Source organism: Haliotis rubra, unplaced genomic scaffold (assembly GCF_003918875.1).
Source record: "Haliotis rubra isolate DU_JTF1 unplaced genomic scaffold, ASM391887v1 Scf1092, whole genome shotgun sequence".
NCBI lineage: Eukaryota > Metazoa > Mollusca > Gastropoda > Lepetellida > Haliotidae > Haliotis > Haliotis rubra.
The window spans coordinates 98,748-118,846 of NW_025764995.1; the positions used below are offsets into that span (position 1 = coordinate 98,748).

The 20,099-nt window shown below is 41.7% G+C and overlaps 1 protein-coding gene across 2 annotated transcripts in view; it reads left to right on the plus strand.

Annotated features, from left to right (window-relative positions):
* The first annotated feature begins 2,439 nt into the window (after positions 1-2,439).
* LOC124283372 overlaps positions 2,440-20,099 on the plus strand; it is a 155,394-nt gene continuing 137,734 nt past the window's right edge. For both annotated transcript variants that reach the window (XM_046719412.1, XM_046719420.1), the window contains exon 1: positions 2,440-2,901. In XM_046719412.1, the coding sequence (XP_046575368.1) occupies positions 2,823-2,901 (79 nt within the window). In that variant the 5' untranslated portion in view covers positions 2,440-2,822. The remainder of the gene's footprint in view (positions 2,902-20,099) is intronic.

Here is a 20,099-nt window from a genome sequence, read left to right on the forward strand (position 1 = left end):
CGTATGTGACATCGCCTTGTCGCTGTAGTTGCCATTTCAGGAATCATAATTACACTGAAGAAACATTGGAATCAATAGCAACATATTTTTCATGAAGGATCATTAGACATGTATGGCGTTACCGTATAGTAATTACGTTTTATCATCCAATAAAACCGCCTTAATGACTTCAGTGTAATTTCTGTGTGCGATGCTACAGAGACGATATCGCATTTTCAATGACGGGTCGTCAAATCCTTAATAACGTGTCACGCACGCTACAAATCGATAGAAAAAATGTGCGTGCTTGTTGATTAAATTAAATAAGAAACACTTATTTGTTTCAAATATCTGTGACAAGGTGTGTCTCACCAGCGAAATAATGACACATCACATAAAACTCCTTGTCGTTTCAGACGAGATGTTGCCTCGTTCTCGGTTGTGAGCGAATGGTTGTAAAATACGTTGATCAAAGAATCGGTGTTTGATATTTTTGTTATTTATTAATTTAAACATAATGCAGGTTACAGTGCAAATACGCTATAAAAGGTGGGTGTATATCCACTTTGACACTCATATTCACAACAGAAATTTTGGTTGAATATTCCCTTTGTCGTTTACCTGAAGACGGAACCAAGATGAAAAATACATGACACGAGAATCGCGCGAGACTGGCACGAGAGTTGCGCGAGATTGGCACGAGAGTGGCGCGAGTCGCCTTTGGGCTCTCATGGACTGACACGTGACTTAGGCTTAGTCTGTGAATGAACATAATTTTGACAGAAGCAAATAAACCCATTTAAATTGAAAATGAGCCCCACTGAGATGGGAGATTCAGAACCTGAAGAAATCTAGACTTGCTTCATGTAGAGCTTTAGCATTGCAGGGGGAGCTGTGCGGTAGGGAAATAGTATGGTTCAAGGACTATGAGACAGACTAGGACTGACACGGGTGGTCACGAATGTGTCATACCGTTTGTCCAGTAAAGATGCGACCGGTCAGTGGTGGGTTCATGGAAATAGATATATGAATGAAGCGTCAGCTATTAAACTCGTTAAACTTTACCAAAGAATTCCGAGGAATAAGTGTCCTGTAGACACGCCGCCTTTGGAATGCAGCTTGCAGTGCCCTGAAACACCAGATGCCCTGAAACAGGCGTATCATAACAACAGTAATTAGGATCGGTTGGTCACAATGGGTGCCCTGGATGATTGCATGTCATCGTGACCCGACAACGTTCTTCATGATATCAACCACTGGTTCTCAACTTGAGAGGCTCCATAATTGTCCTACCTGAGTAAGTGAGCGGTTAAACCGTTCGCTCGTCACGCTGAAGACCCGGGTTCGATTCCCCACATGGGTACAATGCGTGAAGCTTTTCTGGTGTCCAACGCCGTGATATTGCTGGAATATTGCGGCGTAAAAGTAAACTCATTCATTCAGTCCTGCTCCAGTGGTTCAACCGAATAACTGAAAGCAATGGGAGCGAAGGAATTTAAGGGTTTGCCATATCATGTAACTATTGAGTGAGGCGTGTGTGCGCGCGCATGTGCGTGCGTGAAGAGGAGAGTCTTACCATGCACAAAATTAGTTCTGTACAATTCGTGTCCACTCCGCACTCTGTTAGAACCCAGGAGGAATCGGGTATCTAGGTCAGTGAGTTGATGGATTGCAGATCATCGTGTCCTGACGGCATTACATGTTGCTTACAATATCAATCATTGGTTTGGCTGGTCCAGACGGCAAGAAGACTATGCCACACAGCAGAAATATTACCGAGTTCACAAACGCACTCACTCAAGCCGAACGTTTTAGCTCTGGGCTTGTCGCATTGTTGCATGCGAAGCCCGTTTCTGGTGTCAGTCGTGAAATATTTATAAACGCTGCGTAAAACCTTACTCACTCACTCACTCACTCACTTACTAATGCCACATGAAGCTATCTCATCGTGGTTTAAATAAAATAATGTTAAATGAACCCATAAAATCACTCACTAACTCACTAATCCCATACACTTGCCATAAAAATGTCATATCATCGCGGTCGATTCCACTTTGATGCATTCTTTCTCTCTGTGAACAGTGTAATTACTTTAAAGAAGAAGAAATATTCTCAATTTGTTCCGAGAAATTAACGTTGACAACAGTTATTGCGTTACAAGCTGTGTTGATAATCAACTTGACTTATAACACCGATCGGAAAGGCATTAAGCAAAACCCGATAACGCCTGCCCACAAATATTGGTGATAAATCAAAACGACCTGGAAAGACAAACATCCAGTAAACAACAGCAACACTCAAACGTTATTAATCACGCTCTAAATGAATTGTGTCGCCACGTTCCGTTACAGACGCCGAATTTGTTCTGCCAAAAGACCGATAATCGCAACATGTGTATTCTGGCTTCGTTCCTCCAACGCAAGTCCCATTGGAATAGCCTACACAGTGAGCTGCGCTCTCTCAACAAAGCCCGTACAGCGCTCTGACAGCACAAGCCGTCGAACAATGGGCCTGACTCGCGTCTAACTGTTAGCGTTGAACTAGTCGTCAGCTGATCTGTACGCGATCGTTGGGCGAGTGGAAGAGTTCCATATTCTGTGTGCACTCCTGCTTACACCACGGCATCGCCCTAGTGGATGTTTGCTGTTCCTGGGAAAAGCGCGGGAAAGTGTCGTCTGCTTCATTCTCCGTTTCAAGAGTTCTCGAGTTTCATCGTCTGCTGACGAACTGTTTTCGTCAGTAGCTATCGCCTCCCGACCGATCAACACATGAATACAGAGCCTCTTTAAGATGTGAGAGGATCATTTGGAATTTTATTATAAACTGTAATCGCCGAGTGAAAAATGGATTCCATGGATTGGATACGGTGCTTTTTGTGCGTGGTTTTCATTTCAGCTGTTGAGGGATATAACCACAACCAAGGTACGTCAACCTTTAAACATCAGGGTCAGATTATATCATCTGTCTCTTACCCAACAACGTTCTATTGTTATGGGGAACCCATATAGGATGGCCGAATTCAGGGGCGGATCCAGAGAGGGGGGTGGGAGGTGGGGGGAGTCCCATGTGAAGAATTTCCCTCTAACCTTTGGACTTTATTATTTATGTGCACATCCCCCTTCTCCAAAGTCCTGGATCGGCCCCTGGAGATTATCCGAATGCAGGATCCTTCATTCATTTTTCAATACACTTGCGTATTATCTAGATTCACGGACCATGACGCTCCCGCAGTGTGTACATGTTGACTATTATATGTCATGAATGAAGTTCTTATGTATTCATCCTCAGGTGGATACACAACACTATTATATATCCATTAAACCGTCGTCGCGACGTCAGCCTTGCGTTGCACGTTGATACGGAGGTTGGTGTTTCGTTGTCTGTTCCTTCGAAATACCCAGCCTGATTATAGGACGTCAGTATGAATCAAATGAAATATGATTGGCTGTATATTGGGTGTACACATCAACATGTTGTCCTTAACTAATCAGTATGTAAATCAATGTTGACATATTGATCAGCACACGAGCTAGGCTTGGGCGTCAATACGTTTTTTATCGATTTCATCACATTAATCAACCTATTCGTGCTTTTATCAAAATAACTGTATTTACGGCTTTGATTTGTACTTGATTTGGTTAACAATGTTAACCATTTAGTTCGATACGAAGAACTAACAACATATATTTTAATAACAAACCATCCAGAAAGCCAATTTAAATATTTTAAGACCTTTGAGTCTACACGTCAGCAGCTATCTCCGTGGTTAGCTTCAATGCTGTGAAAACCAGCTCAACTTTAAACCCATGTGTACAGACCGATGTTGAGGAGCTCATTTCTGTAATGTATTTATACCGCAGTGCTAGTGGCGAGGAAAGTAGTATCGCAGAGGATCTGTACTCAAGGGCATCGAATGTTAGATGCCACATCTTCATAACACCATCACATCTAACCCAGTTGTAATGCCTGGCCATCAATAAACCCAAATCACTAACCCAGCCTCTAGATATAGTGTTTGGCTTTCGCATGCGCTGAATCCAATAACGGGCCCAATTCAGAGAAACAATTGATTTCTCACTCAGTAGGAATTTATACAAATGTATCATATTTGCTATTGGTTTTATAGTTTTTTTATTGATCAGGGAGAAAGAAATTGCAAGGTTTCGTTCCAACTCCAACCACGATCGTTTTGCCAAAGTGTTCCTCGTAACGTATATAGACTGCGAGCCTCATCTATATGGTACGACTCGCCTAATGGCATTTTGATTGCTTCGTGTAGTACATAATAAGAAACAGGTCGCTTGTTGAGATCCCAACTGATGCAGGAGACTCGCATCAACCAGCTGTGCCGTTCAGTGTTACAGTGTTCGTAAGCTGTGAAAGGTTACACTACGGACTGACGGGTTCAATGTTTAGACCCTATTAACGCCATTGGGCTTGTGTGTAAACAGGACATATGATTTATGTGAAAAAAGTATAATAAGCTATGAAATAAATAACTCGCCACATAACACAAACAGTCGGTGCTTTCATCTTGGCTTTTGACTGTTTTTTTAACAGCTGGGTCACATTAATACAGCGCAGCAGCACGGCCCAGTCATTTGCACGATTCTCTTTGAGGAGTGATCGTTAGGTGCATTTGGCGGTTCAACGTATTCTATATTAAGTTCAAACGAGGACTGCCTACAAACATTAAAGACTTCGTACGTCGTTTTCAGAGAATGCCATTTAATCTTAATATGTATATCAGATATATATTCCACACCCAATGGGTGAGTCAGTGTGTTGAATATGAATATCATTTATCGTTGTGTTCTCAAATAATTATGACTTTCTCAAAATTCGTACTTGTTTGAGTGAGTGAGTATAGTTTTACGCCTCTTTTAGCAATATTCCACCAATATCACGACGGGGACACCAGAAATAGGATTCACACATTGTACCCATACAGGGAATCGAACTCCGGTCTTCGGTGTGACGAGCCAACGCTTTAACCACTGGGCTACCCCACCGCCCCTTATCAAAGCTGCTTTATCGTAATGTTGTAATTTCTTTCTACAAGACATAATTGATTATCATCATTATCACAATTCTCCCAACATTTCCCTGTACCGACGTTAACAGCATCATCAATCAGCCACGTTGTTTTTACTGCACGTTAAACCCCGATTTATTATTTATGATGACAGTGCCAAAATTTAGTATCGCTTGACAAGGATTACAAGTTCAATTCAACAAGTGTCACCTTCTTTAAACTGAAACATCGCTCACTCCAACTCAGCCCTAACGTCCTCATTTCTACGACCTCGTTGGGGTTAACTCCCGTGTCATCCGTTTAGCATTAGAACTAAAGCCCTAGCCCCACGAGAGTTAAGTCACGCATGGGGACAATGTCAAGGCCATTGCGAGGAAGGAATGCGGTGTGAGATATATGATACACTGGACGACTCCGTCAACGGCATTGTTGGAAGTTAATTGAGTGTCGTTGTAGATAAACGAGGTTGTTCATTCTCTATTTTTGTAATTGCTCGCGTTTAAAATTCATCGCATACTTTTATAGCCACTGTATTATTGTTTTTAGTTTGGTAGATATGCTATGTTTTCGTTATCGAACGAAGAATGTTAGGCCGTGTTTAGACTTGCACAAGTCTCTAAGGTATTAATTAATAGTTTAAATGATAATTTCTGAAAGAAATCTAAATAGCAGACTGGGGTCACCTTATCTAGACTTGCTTCTTCAGTACAGCTTTGCAACAAGGCTAGGTCAAGTTGAATGAGTGCTTTTAAAATTCATCACATAGTTTTAAGGCAACTTTGGTATTTAGCTTGGTAGATATGCCATGTTTTAATTACAGGTGTTATATCGAACGAAGAATGTTGGGTCATGTGTTGCAAACCTCTTCCAGTTGAATGAGTGCTTTTAAAATTCTTCACATAGTTTTAAAGCAACTTTGTTATTGTATTTAGTTTGGTAGATATGCCATGCTTTAATTACAGGTGTTATCGAAAGTAGAACGTTAGGTCATGTGTTGCAAACATCTTCAAGTTGAATGAGTGCTTTTAAAATCCATCACATAGTTTTAAGGCAACTTTGTTATTGTATTTTGTTTGGTAGATATGTTATGTTTTAATTACAGGTGTTATCGAACGAAGAATGTTGGGTCATGTGTTGCAAACCTCTTCCAGTTGAATGGGTGCTTTTAAAATTCTTCACATAGTTTTAAGGCAACTTTGGTATTGTATTTTGTTTGGTAGATATGCCATGTTTTAAATTACAGGTGTTATTGAACGAAAAATGTTGGGTCATGTGTTGCAAACATCTTCCAGTTGAATGAGTGCTTTTAAAATTCTTCACATAGTTTTAAAGCAACTTTGGTATTGTATTTAGTTTGGTAGATATGCCATGTTTTAATTACAGGTGTTATCGAACGTAGAATGTTAGGTCATGTGTTGCAAACCTCTTCCAGTTGAATGAGCGTTTTCGTTTGGGATTTAAAAATGGGTTCACATGTTTCGCTGAAGCATAACGCTTGGTCTCTGAATATTTATGATTTTGATAAACAGATAAAGCATTAATATTGAAAAGGAGCACCAGGGAACCCGATGAAATGAATCTTGCTTCGTTTGGGGCTTTAGCACTGCAGAAAAGGCTAGGCAGAAGGGAAAATAATGTGGTTCAGGGACCGTGAGGCCCTGGTTCTGCGTGTTTTGTTTGTAGCACGACAATTGGGTTAAATAATGTATTAGGTCGTATCTTAACGTGATTTACACATGGTGGTGATCTAATTTATCAGGCAGTGTCTAATGTGTAGGGTATTAGAAGACGCGAGCAACCTTCAACCATTCAGGTGACGTTTGACAGATAGACATACACAAGGTCGGTATGGTGGTATATAGTTTCTGACGAGTATAATCTCTGAGAGAGGTTAAGATGTATTGCACTATTGGTCGACAAGGGGTTGAGTGTAGGGATAGACTAACGTCTCTGAATATACACAATTTTGATGTTATAACAAATACACCCATTTAAATTGAAAAGGAGACCCAGGGAGACCAGAGATTCGTGAACCTGGAGACAACTAGACTTGCTTCAGGGCTTTAGTATTGCAGGGAGGGCTTGGCAGTGGGAGAAATAATATGGTTCAGGGACTGTGAGACATACTAAGAGTAGGGAGTGAATAGTGTTTTACGTCGTTGTTGGCAATATGCCAGCAAGCGGGAGAGTGGATATTTGAACCTTGCTGGAATAAATGTTATCTTATTTCAAAATATAAGAGGATAAGCTCTGAGGAAGGTTAAGATATATGTTGCACCCCTGGTCAACACGGGGTTGAGAGTAGGTGAGTGAATAATGTTTTACGTCGTTGTTGGCAGTTGGCAATATGCCAGCCAGCCGGAGAGTGGATATTTGAACCGTGCTGATTGACTGACATTTGGTACCGAAAATAATGTTATCTTATTTTAAAATATAAAATGTTCATCTACAAACAAACCCACATGGAAACCAGAAAAAGTCCTTAATATCTTGACTAGAGATGAAGCAATCAGACTTGAGTAGGACCACTATGTGACTTATTATCTGGGATCGGGGAGACTGGCTGAATGCACATCTTGTTGACAGTATGCACCACAACAAACATGGATGTACTGTTTTGTTTGATTGTTTGTTGTTGAATGCCGCATTCAGCAATATTCCAGATCTATGACGGGGTTTGTAAATAATCGAGTCTGGACCAGACAATCCAGTGTCCAACATCAAGAGCATCGACGTACGCAATTGAGATATGATGACATGTGTCAACCAGTCAGCGAGCCTGACCACTTGATCCCGTTAGGCGCCTTTTACGATAAGCATGGGTTGCTGAAGACCAATTCTAACCCGGATCTCCACGGGCTAGACTAACAACTAGTCTCTGAAATGAACATATTTTACTGAAAAGAGTTCATAGTAAAAAAAATAAATAAATAATGAAAAGGAGCCCTGAGACTTTCTTCATTTTCAGAGCTGAGGAAATGTAGACTTGCCACATTTTCAAGACTTGCGTGGCTTTCTTGGATATATTTGCTTCAGGGTCTGTACGACAGAATATCCACGGGCCCACACATCTCTTTCCTTACCTCAAACATAACACGTCGAAGCCCACATTAATATTTTCCATACCAGCCTCTCAGTATACAAAGCTGAGTACCCGTCCCCATCACGCACACCTAACGCTATTTGCCAAGTAGCTCTACAGACCTACAAAACTACATTCGTCATGTCAAATTATATCCAGAGCATAGTGGATATACTTCATGACAGCTGACGTCCAAACAAAACATTCACACGCCCAACATTCGAACAATTATCGAAACAAACATACACCAGCTCCTCCAAGACCACTCCCTTCAACAACTCAAAGCAAACAATAAATTACCCCTTCTTTAATCAAGCAACGCCCCGAGTAATCCAAACACAATTTCACGAAGAGGTCCACAAAATGAGATGGCCAATATTTCCACGCCTGTCAAGCCAAGTTACCCTTTCTCTTTGTAGTGTTGATTTAAACCATCACTCCTAGTGTGATACAGTTGTAACGTCAGCGACTGATTCTCCCCGCAGGGCACGACTTTAAATCTGATCCCCTATTCCGTTTATGCCGGGTCACGAGTAGGTGGCGCTCTACGTATTGCGTAACGACTTTCACAGGGCCTTGTCGTAGCGACCGATTATCTGATATTCTGGGAGAGGCTATATTTTGCTGGAAATATTTGCTCCAGAAGATGCTAGATTTAAGAAAATATTGTTCACAGGATGTGTTGGTTTGGCTGAAATAGATACGGTGTGATTCCCACATGATTAATATTTTTGGCCCTTTCATTAAAACAAAAATATTGTCTTCAGGTATGGATGGTTTGTCCCTAATATATTGGCCGTGCCAGTGATAGAGGGTAGCTCAACGGTAAAGGCGTTCCAATGTCATGTCGAAGGCTGGGTTCGACTCTGACATGGTAAGACGCCCATTTTTGCTGTCGTAGTGAAATTGCAAGGGTTTGAAGCCAGTTTCATTTTTGTCTCTTTTTTCGATTTTTTATTTGTTAATTGATTTACGGCCCCGCCAACTATAAAAAATAGTAGACATAAATTCTTAAGTTGAGAGTTTATAGCTGTCGAGTCTGAAAACCCATTGAGCAATATAATTTTGTGTGAGAATTTACTGAGAACTCATGTCCCAGGATAACATGAATACACTCAGAGGCACTCCGAGCAGACCAGTGATTCGTTATCCCTCTTACCTATTAATGCCGAGAGACCGCCTCCGTGGTGTAGTGGTTAGAGCGTCCGCCCGAAGAGCGGAAGGTCGCGGGTTCGATCCCCGACCGAGTCATACCAAAAGACGTTAAAATATGGTACTTGTTGGTCCCTGCCTGGCGCTCGGCATTAATGGGTACAACAAGGACTGGTAGGCTCGGAGTCAGTATAATGTGTCTGAGTGGGGGTATTCATGCTTCACTGCGGCATGTATAAAACCAGCTTAAGTTTGGGCTAGTACAAGCAGCCGCTCATACACATACACACGCATGCACGTCGTCATATGAGCGAAATATTCTCAAGCACGACGTAAAAACCCAATTTCACCTCACCTCACCTTTTAATGCCGAGGGACAGTGGGGTAGCCTAGTGGTTAAAGCAATTGCTTGTCTCGCCGAAGATCTGGGTTCGATTACGCACATTGGTACAATGTGTGAAGCCCAGTTCTGGTGTCCCCCGCCGTGATAGTGCTGGAATATTGCTAAACGCGGCGTAAAACCCCAACTCACTTATTCTTAATGGGGAACGCCACGCAACAACTTGTCCCTTCTTTCAGCGTCTTTCCGTATGGTGCGGCGGGCGATGAAACCTACAACCTCATCCTCTCCGAGCAGGTGCACGATCCATATCAGCTCGGTCTGTTTACCAGGAGACTCCGTATGGTAATATAATTAGCTGAAGCCCCAGGCGTGTAAAACTAGAGTAGCAAATAAATATTCATTTGTAATAATTATACACATGCATATCATTATCCACGTCACCAGTATTATAATGGTCGATGTGACTTTAGAGCGAACATTATTTGAGTGGTGAGGTGAAACTGGGTTTAACGTCGTATCTATTTCGCTCATATGACGACGTGCATGCGTGTGTATGTGTGGCTGCTTGTACCAGCCCAGACTTAAACTGGTTTTATAGTGCTAGCCCACTGAGATACCATGCCGCAGTTAAGCATTAATACCCCACTCAGACACATTATACTGACTCCGAGCAGACCAGTCCTTGTTGTATCCATTAATGCCGAGCGCCAGGCAAGGAACAACAAGTACCATATTTTAACGTCTTTTAGTATAACGCGGCCGGGGATCGAATCCGCGACCTTCCGCTCTCGAATATTATTTGAGATGCTGATCATACAAAATATACCTACAAAGTATGTCCGTCAATACCTAGATATTTCATTTGTAACAGTGTAATTCGCATCTAGTCCTCAGGCGTTCTAGTCAATCATGTCTCAAGACAAAATGCACTATCATAATATACATGTTTTTTACGACACAATACGTGCACTGCTGTGATCGTGCTCGACAAAATCTGTTTAGACATCCGATATATTCGATTGTTTTCAAACGATATATTTCACCAGATGCAATGTTATTTCCCAGCACAATGCAGGCACATGTGTATACATGAATCATATCATAGTCATACTAGTTAAGTGGTATATGTAACAGGTGTCCATAGAATTATAATTCATTCTGTTGCAAATGCATTCATATATTCGTAGACTGAGCGTGCTCCACTTCGAGGCCCCAGAGGTTGTATCTAAAAAATACTACGTTTGTATATCGATTTGTGTTCTGTATACTGACGAATTTTGAAAACGCTCCTTTTGGAACAATATACTTGCGGAGAATGAGTATGTGTTGCTTTACGCCGGGTTATAAGTTCCAGTTGTATTGTGACATACTTCACGTGTGTTTGTTTGCACTATATATGTTTTTTCATCACACAACAAGGGCCATGGACTTTATATGTGCACCCTTGTGGTAACCGAACCATGATCTTAGGCGCCACGAGCAAACACTTTAATCCCTTCGTGGTGATATGGCCAACACGGTGGCACTAGGTGTGGATCAAAGGTATGTCCTATAATTATAATGGAATCCCATAGTCTTGGGGTCGATTCCAAGACATCGTAAGGAGTGACGAATGAACGCTTTAACCACTGGTCTACCCCACCTACGTATTGTTTGTAAAACATGTTATTGATACACTGGTAAATCGACGTTTCCATAAACAGTCAGATTTCATTTGGGATCATCCTCGTGTATGCAGTGTATTGTATCTCCATGATCCTACAATGAATACCCTCGATCCAATACTCACAGAAATACCCAAACCCATACTCACTCACTCACTCACTCCCTTTGGATTGAAGCTATTAGACCTTCGTTCAGCATATCAATCGCCGATTTAACAGGCCACATTCGCCATAAAGCTAAAGAGTGAGTGAGTTTATTTAAGTGCGTGATTGAGTATATTTCAGTAGTATCACGGCGGGGGACACCAGAAATGGGCTTTACGCATTGCGCCCACGAGGGGAAACGAACCCGGGTCTTCATCGTGACGAGCGAACTCGTTATTTAAGACTCCGCCTTAAATCGAATTTATCTGTTAGCCCGATATCTGTCAAATTGCTTAGTGATAAATGTGATAAATTTTATTATGGGTTTGTGTATTATGTGTTTACCGGATCCGACATTTTTGTTCTTAGTTCTTTGTCAGCCTCTTGATTAATCTGAAGACAGCTGAACTTATCAATGCACTTTCCGCACGTGTTTTGTAACTATCAGTTGTCGCCGAGTCGACGATTGTATGCGCGGTGTGTTCGAAAGACCGTTTTGTTCGCACCGGGACAAAGCCGACACCGGCAGGTGTTCTCCGCACAATGACAAAGCGTCGTAAGGAGCTCAGGCCACGCCCACAAAAGTCGCGATGAATGAAACGTTATGTTCTTTTATGATCGAAATTAGGAGGCAAGGAACATCGTTAAGATTGGTTCATTTGCCAGCGTTGCTTAGGTTTATAAAGGAAATCTGTCGACATCATTGACAGGAAGATTCGAACATATTGAACATTGACCAGGTGAACTTAGCGTAAAGTTAATAGACCTTTGAGATTAACGTTAGTATCATTGGCGTTAATCAGTGAAGATCCGGATTAGATTTGGTTTCCTGCAACTCACGCTTGTTGTAAGAGGCGACTAACGGGATCGGGTGGTCAGGCTTGCGGACTTGATTGATACATGTCATCGGTTCCCAATTGCGTAGATCGACGCTCATGCTGTTGATCACTAGATTATCTGGTCCAGACTCGATTATTTACAAACCGCTGCCATATAGCTGGATAATTGCTGAGTGCAGCGTAAAACTTAACTTACTCACTCACTGTACATTGATCTGACGAGGGTATACAGCGATTGTCTGTTCATAGCTGTATTCCTGGCGTTTCTTAAGTGAGCAAGAATCCATTGAATGTACATCGGTTCGAATCAACTAATACGTTTTGATCATTGGTCCGGTTGGACCCTAACAGCTGAGCTAGCGTGTTGCAGCCACATGGTAAGTTTTCCATGTATAAAAAAACAGCCTCAAACATAATTCACTCACTACTTCTCTGAAGATGGATACAGGGGAACCCTCGTTAAACCTGATTTTCTTAACCTGGAGGATTCTTCAAGAAACGTGTCCTAATGCTGTCCAAATTAACGAGATTTCGCTGTATAAAGAGTCAATCCAGTTTGACAACGATCGTGATTGTCATAGGCACCTAGTTACGAAGAAATCGATAACAGGTTTAACGGTCATTTTGTTCAAAGGACATTTTTCTCATCAAGATCACGTCATTAGCCAAGTATCTGCCTTTAGAACTGGCTTTTTTCATCAACAGATTTGTTTTTTGTTGTAGTCTAATGTTGTACATCTTCAAAACCTTCTGCTTCAGATGTATTTGTCGTGCAGCACTATCTTGGAGGAATTCACTTAAACATGTGTAAAATGTTGTAGCTGTGTTCAGTGTGTTGGTTATGTTATAAGGTTAAAATGCATCTTTTAAACAGGAAAAGTATAACAAACCCATTATTGAGAAATGCGGTTATTTCGTGATAGAATGGATGCTATCACTGCTTGGTAATAAATCAAGGGATATAGAACATAATAACAGAATCTAAAAGACTCTTAAAGTATTAGTTGATGGTGAACCACCGATGAGTAGTTTACAGTAATTCTCCAGTCACGAGGTATACATGAGACCATGGGATGATGTAACTTTAAACGAATCAGAAATATTGTATCGGGACATGTGACAAGGGCGGAGCAGATTCGAACACCATAAAAGACACCGTCAGCACAAGCAAAGTGTTGCGGTTTTCAAAGTCAGCAGAACGTTCGCATCGCGATCGTTGCAGTTCCACGTTTGGTAAAGAGCTTGTCCTGTCGAAGTCAGTTTGTAATGAAGAGAGAGGGATTGAGTAAACCTATGTGAGTATAGAGTGAGTGAGTGAGTTTAGTTTTACGCCACACTCAGCAATATTTCAGCTATATGGTGGCGGTCTGTAAATAATCGAGTCTGGACCAGACAATCCAGTGATCAACAGCATGATCATCGATCTGCGCAATTGGGAACCGATGACATGTGTCGACCAAGTCAGCGAGCCTGACCACCCGATCCCGTTAGTCGCCCCTTACGACAAGCATGGATTACTGAAGATCTATATTCTAAACCGGACCTTCACGGGTATATATGAGTATAGAACCTGGTGGGGGTGGGTATGTTGTATATAGGCCAGTGGGTAAAGCGTTCACTCATCACGACGAAGACCCGGGTTCGATTCCTCACGTGGGTACAATGTGTGACGCTGTGTAATATTGCTGGAATATTGCTAAAAGCGTCGTAAAGCGAAACTCACTCACTCACAACATTTATATACACTGTACGCTTTTATCATACCATGCAAGGTCATATTTATCATACCACACTATTTCTAGTAATACATGGGCTGTGGGGTAGCCTAGTGGTTAAAGCGTTCGCTCGTCACGCCGAAGACCCGGGTTCGATTCCCCTCATGGGTACAATGTGTGAAGCCCATTTCTGGTGTCTCCCGCCGTGATACTGCTGGAATATTGCTTAAAACGGCGTGAAACCAAACTCACTCACTCTAGTTATACATCGTGTCACAAATGTATATTATTCTAAAAAGCATTCTCGTTTTCCAGACGGATATTAAAGCACTGAATGGAACAATTACCTCAAAATCAAACACTTGCTCAGACCCAAAACACGACGAAATACACCTTTGACACAGTCCCTCGCCCATTCTATCGAGGGACAAATCGTCTCCCTTGTAAATGACGGCTCTGTCAGTTTGGTCGGAGTCTTTACCGAGGCTGCTGATCGATAGGAGTGTGATAGAGACACCACGTCGACACCAAGTGATGGGTCTGAGATGACCCCGTTTCATGTGTTTACACTCGATATTGCCCAATACTTACGGATGTCATTTAACAACTAACTAAAGGTTGTATCTAAATACCGGCTATTTACATTGGAACGTCCACTTGCCGTCTATGAGTGTGCGGGAGTAACGTAAGGAACATTGATTTTCCAGATTAACTAAATGGGGGAAATTACATTTTTCACTGTTATGTATATAGCGAATCAATGGTCAAGAGTTATCTGTGAAATCACAAGGCCGGTTTATATATAAAGCATTGCGGCTTTTTTAGAGTTTCTTCCCTTATCCGATCAAGGATCCGCTGATAGATTCGAACCACTATTAGCTTTATCCTACCAAATAAACGCTGTTGTTCATATATGGTCTAGAAGGCTGATGTATATATAAAGCATTGCGGGTTTTTTAGAGTTTCTTCCCTTATCCGACCAAGGATCCGCTGATTGATTCGAACCACTATAAGCATTGTCATACCAAGTAAACGCTGTTGTTCATATATGGTCTAGACTCACGCCTAGTCCCTGAATATATATAATTTTGATAGTAACAAATAAGTCCATTTAAATTGAAAAGGAGCCCCAGCGAGACCAGAGATTCCTGAACCTGGGGAAATCTAAACTTGCTTCACTTAGGGCTTTAGCATTGCAGGGAGGGCTAGGCTGCAGGAAATACAGAGAAGGCTAGGCTGTATTGAAAATAATATGGTTCAGGGACTGTGAGACAAACTAATATATGGTCCTTTACATGTACGTCTTCTCATCGGAATATGTAATATAATGAGTGAGTTAATGAGTGTGGTTTTTCGCCGTTTTAGCAATATTCCAGCAATAGCTCCTAATATAGTATAATAGAGGTGAGGGGAGGTTAAATTGGGTTTAACGTCGTGCTTGAGAATATTTCGCTCATATGACGACGTGCATGCGTGTGTATGTGTATGTGCGGCTGCTTGTACTAGCCCAGACTTAAGCTGGTTTTATAGTGCTAGCTCACTGAGATACCATGCCGCAGTGAAGCATGAATACCCCACTCAGACACATTATACTGACTCCGAGCCGACCAGTCCTTGTTGTACCCATTAATGCCGAGCGCCAGGCAGGGACCAACAAGTACCATATTTTAACGTCTTTTGGTATGACGCGGTCAGGGATCGAACCCGCGACCTTCCGCTCTCCGGGCGGACGCTCTAACCACTACACCACGGAGGCGGTCATAGTATAATAGAAGCATGACGAAACGATTTGACAGAAAAAAGCTGTATGTATGTGGCTATGGGGTCTAAACATTACAGTAACCTCGTCTGAGTTTGAATCCTGACGTTGTACATAAAGGTTCCAGTCATTTGTTACTTAGATTCTAAGTGCACTATACGATTTTAAAATGTATCAGTATATAAGCTACATGGTTGCAGATTACAAAAAGCGCGCTTCACTTCAATCAAAAGTTGAAAGACGAATAACCACGAGACGTATAATGTGTATTAATCAAAGAAAGTAAGACGCACTACTGACTTACGGTTTCACGTTTCACTCAATTATGATATTAATCATTTCGTTGAGACGAAAACTTCAAAGTAAGATTAAAATAAATATCATTTTGTTTATGAAAGCGAATACTGTAACAAAGCGCCATAGAGTTTTACTTGAAATTAATTAAAGAATTTTCATTACGAAATGAGATTTTTCATCATCAGATTTCTCGGAACATGAAATCGATACCAATCAACACAAGCGGCAGAACATTCCGCCTGTATGTAAAGCTAAGACAAATGTCAAACTCGGCGCAGTGTATACCTTGAGGAACAATCTCCACAAACATGAGCCCAGTCATGCGCACCGACGCGTCACTGTGCGGAGTTGTTTACCGCTTCACTTCCGCCAAGTGGTCATAAAATAGAATTCCTGTTAACCCTTCCGATTCCAGTGATAGCGGACATTATTTATAAATGAAGCAGAAAATTGAATTTTCTGACGTTGATGAAGACAGTACGGGTTTAATTGATGTGTCAACATGAGGAGACGTGATTGCATTCGTTTGCTGTGTCTGGAGATTCACACCCCGCGATAGTTTTATTGTCGGGGATGTAAGCGACCTGTGGCTACTTCAAATGGGTTTTTCCCATGTATGCGCGCCAAGCATGCCGAAATGGTGGACAGAAGCTCAGGATACTTAAAGTTATGTTCCGCATCTGTTCCTTAGAGGAAGTGAACTGGCTGAAGTTATTTATAATCGTGGATGTAAGGGACGTATCTAGAACTTCAACTGGTTACTTTCTTTATAACCCGTGAAGATCCGAGATAAATTGGTCTTCAGCAACCCAAGCTTGTCGTAAGAGGCGACTAACGGGTTCAGGAGGTCAGACTCACTGTTTTGGTTGACACATGTCGTCGTATCCCAATTGCGTAGATCGATGCTCACGCTGTTGGTCACTAAATTATCTGGTCCAGACTCGATTGTTTACAGACCGCCGCCATATAGCTGGAATATTTATGGAGTGTGGCGCCTCTTACGACAATCATGGATTGTTGAAAACCAGTTCTAACCCGGATCTTCACGAGTCGTAGAGATCGTAGTAATCTCTGGTAGTTAGCGCAATCTCCAAACTTGCCCTTCTGTGGTTGAATTCTAAGATCGCTACCCCATTGAGGTACAGTGTCATGGTGGTAGGTTAGCCTAGTGGGGAAAGCTTTCGCTCATCAAACTGAAGATACAGGTTCGATTCTCCACATGGGTACTGCACTAGCATTCAGTTAGACTTTTAATGACGAAGATGTCAAGAAAGGGCCTCCTTGTATTCTGACCTCAGAACAATACTGTGTGTAGGGTACAGTGAATGTTTAGCAAGATTCCAGCTATTTGACGACACCCTTGATTTATAATTTAGAACAAGCGCCCAGAAATTACTATTAAAAGTTGTAGATATATCAGTGAACATAGACATAAAATATCTACAATGTTTAAACTACCTTGTATAGAAGATGAATATCATTTTTATCAAATTTGTAACACGTATTGCTCACAGAGACATTGTATATCCCGTTAATATGTTATTACCATCCTAATTTACATACATTTCGTCAGCTATTATCAACAATAAATGACACGTTTGTAAAAATAATATGTTTCCATTTGTTAGAGCTATGTTAGAGATTCCCTTATGTAACCTTCTCGCACTGTACTATTGATCATATAAGATGGCACTGATGCCAATAGTAATACTTGTGACTATACAGAAGCCAAGTCTGTACCAGACAGTTACAACAAGCTCAAAGATCCTAGGACAGTAGTCAAGTAGCCGAATCTAAGCTCATGACTATTTCTGAGAATTACGTCCCACACGACCTGTTCTGACACGGAAGAATGACGGTGCGCATGTAATTCAGGTATTCATATCCACACCTGGGCGGTTGGGTAGCCTAGCGGTTAAAGCGTTCGCTCGTTTCACCGGAGACCCGGGTTCGATTCCCCACATGGATACATTGTAAAGCCCATTTCTGGAAAGCCCATCCACGCCGGAATGTTGCTGGAATATTTCTAAAAGCGGCGTAAAACTAAACTCACTCATGTCAAGCCTAACGTATTTTCTGTCTCATTCATCTATTAACATGGCGAATCAATGTGACCCTTGGCCGGTTTAAGATAGTGGAACGTGGTTAGTAGGTTTGTACTATTTCCAGTTTCCAATAACACATAACGTGAAAAATATTTCAAAAGTTCGTTTATTTTATCCATGTTAATACATCCATAAAGGTTTCACAATGTAAGAACACTTCGAACACGTAAGAACACGTATTTCCTTGGTATCAAGACTAAATTTGTCTTAGTTCAGCCTGACGCTAAACATTTCGCCACTTCGCCTCATTGTATGCCCACATGCCAGAACGTTAAGCTGACTAATGTCGCATTGGCGGCCATATTGAAAATGTATTTTTGCTTACTCTTCCACCAAATCTTTGTGTGTCATTATGCCCCCAGTTGTTGTTTTGTACGAAAGTTCTTATATGTGATCGAGTTACGACTTTGACCGACACGTACAAACCTTTTTGTCGTGTTACTTTATTTCCAAAGATTCTCTGAAACAAGACCTGTGGAACTGAGACTTTGCATGAATGATCTCAAGTATCAAGTGTATAAAAGCATTTCTTCTTAGAACTTGATCCGACTTTATTTCTTCATAATTCTGGTGAGCGACAAAGCCTTGCAATTCGTAGTTCTGTTTTGTATATATTCTTAGTAAGAGGTCTTTCAGGTGCATTGTGCGGTGATGTCTTAGTTTTGCAGAATCTATATCCCTAATCGATTTGAGTTTACCGAGAAAGAAAATGCTGAAAAGAACTTTGTTTTGCCATTTACATGTCGAAACACATTGTGTGTTTTCAGATTTGAGGGTGTTATTGAGTATTTCGGGGAAAGCTGGACATTTGAAATATCCGTTGATATCCAGGCAAGGAAATCTCTGAAAAACACGTGGCATGGGTAATACAAATATTTATCGATCATCAATCACATTTCCTATCCATATTCCAGCAATGTCAGATCACCCCTGGTGCCCAGTAATGTTTACACCTGTTTACACCCTCATCGGTAATAAATTCAAGACCGTTTTGTAAAATGCGACAATCATACTAAAATTCAAAACTCATAAGGCAAGCCATTGCACTAGACTAACACTTTGTCTCTGAATATGGTTTGATACTAAAATCCAACTCCATTTATATATTGAGAGTGAGCTGGGAGATTCAGACCTTAACCTGAGAAAAATCTAGACTTACTACATTGAAGACTAGCATTTCCGGAAGAGCTGAACGGAAGGGAAAATGGCTTTGTTCAGAGACTGTGAGACAAGCTAACATTGAACACGCCGCTGATACTAGCTTAGGCGAATCACTGAGAGATCTGGCGCCCCTTCTTCCCCATAATCCTCCGTCTCTTCGGGCCTCATTGGGATGTAATTGATTCAGCGAGCTGATGTGCGGTTGACAAGAAGCCTTTGGGAGTTCATTACAGTTCCAGCAATAAGGTCAAAAAGTGCATTATGGGGATTATCGGATATGGTTACACCGGACGTGACCAACTTGTCACGCAGCCACGTATAAAAATGTCTCTTCTGAATCATGTTGAATTGTCCCAGATTCAAAGAGATGACGATATGTCTGCGAGATTCCTCTGAAATTGACTACTTAATACTTGACATGCTGCACATTGCGTTATCCGACATCTCTCGATAACTGCCACGAGAACCATTCCCACTTTGTCATATTGCTCCACATTGCACATTGTTCTTGGTCAAAGATTCAGCTGTAATTGCGTCCCTTGCCGTGCCAGGTTCCGCAGATAATGGGTTCGATTCCTATTTTCCTAGATGATGACCGTTGGTTTGTCAGCCGGACACCATTTGATTGATTGGTTGGTTGGTGGTTGGGTGGGCTGGTTGGTGGGTTGGTTGGTTGGTTGGTTGGCTGGTTAGTTCGGTTGGCTGGTTGGGTTGGGTGGGTTGATTGGCTGGCTGGCTGGCTGGCTGGTTGGGTGGTTGGTTTGTTCGTTGGGTTGGTTGGGTTGGTTGGTTTGTTTCTTTGGGTGGTTGGCTGGTTGGTTGGC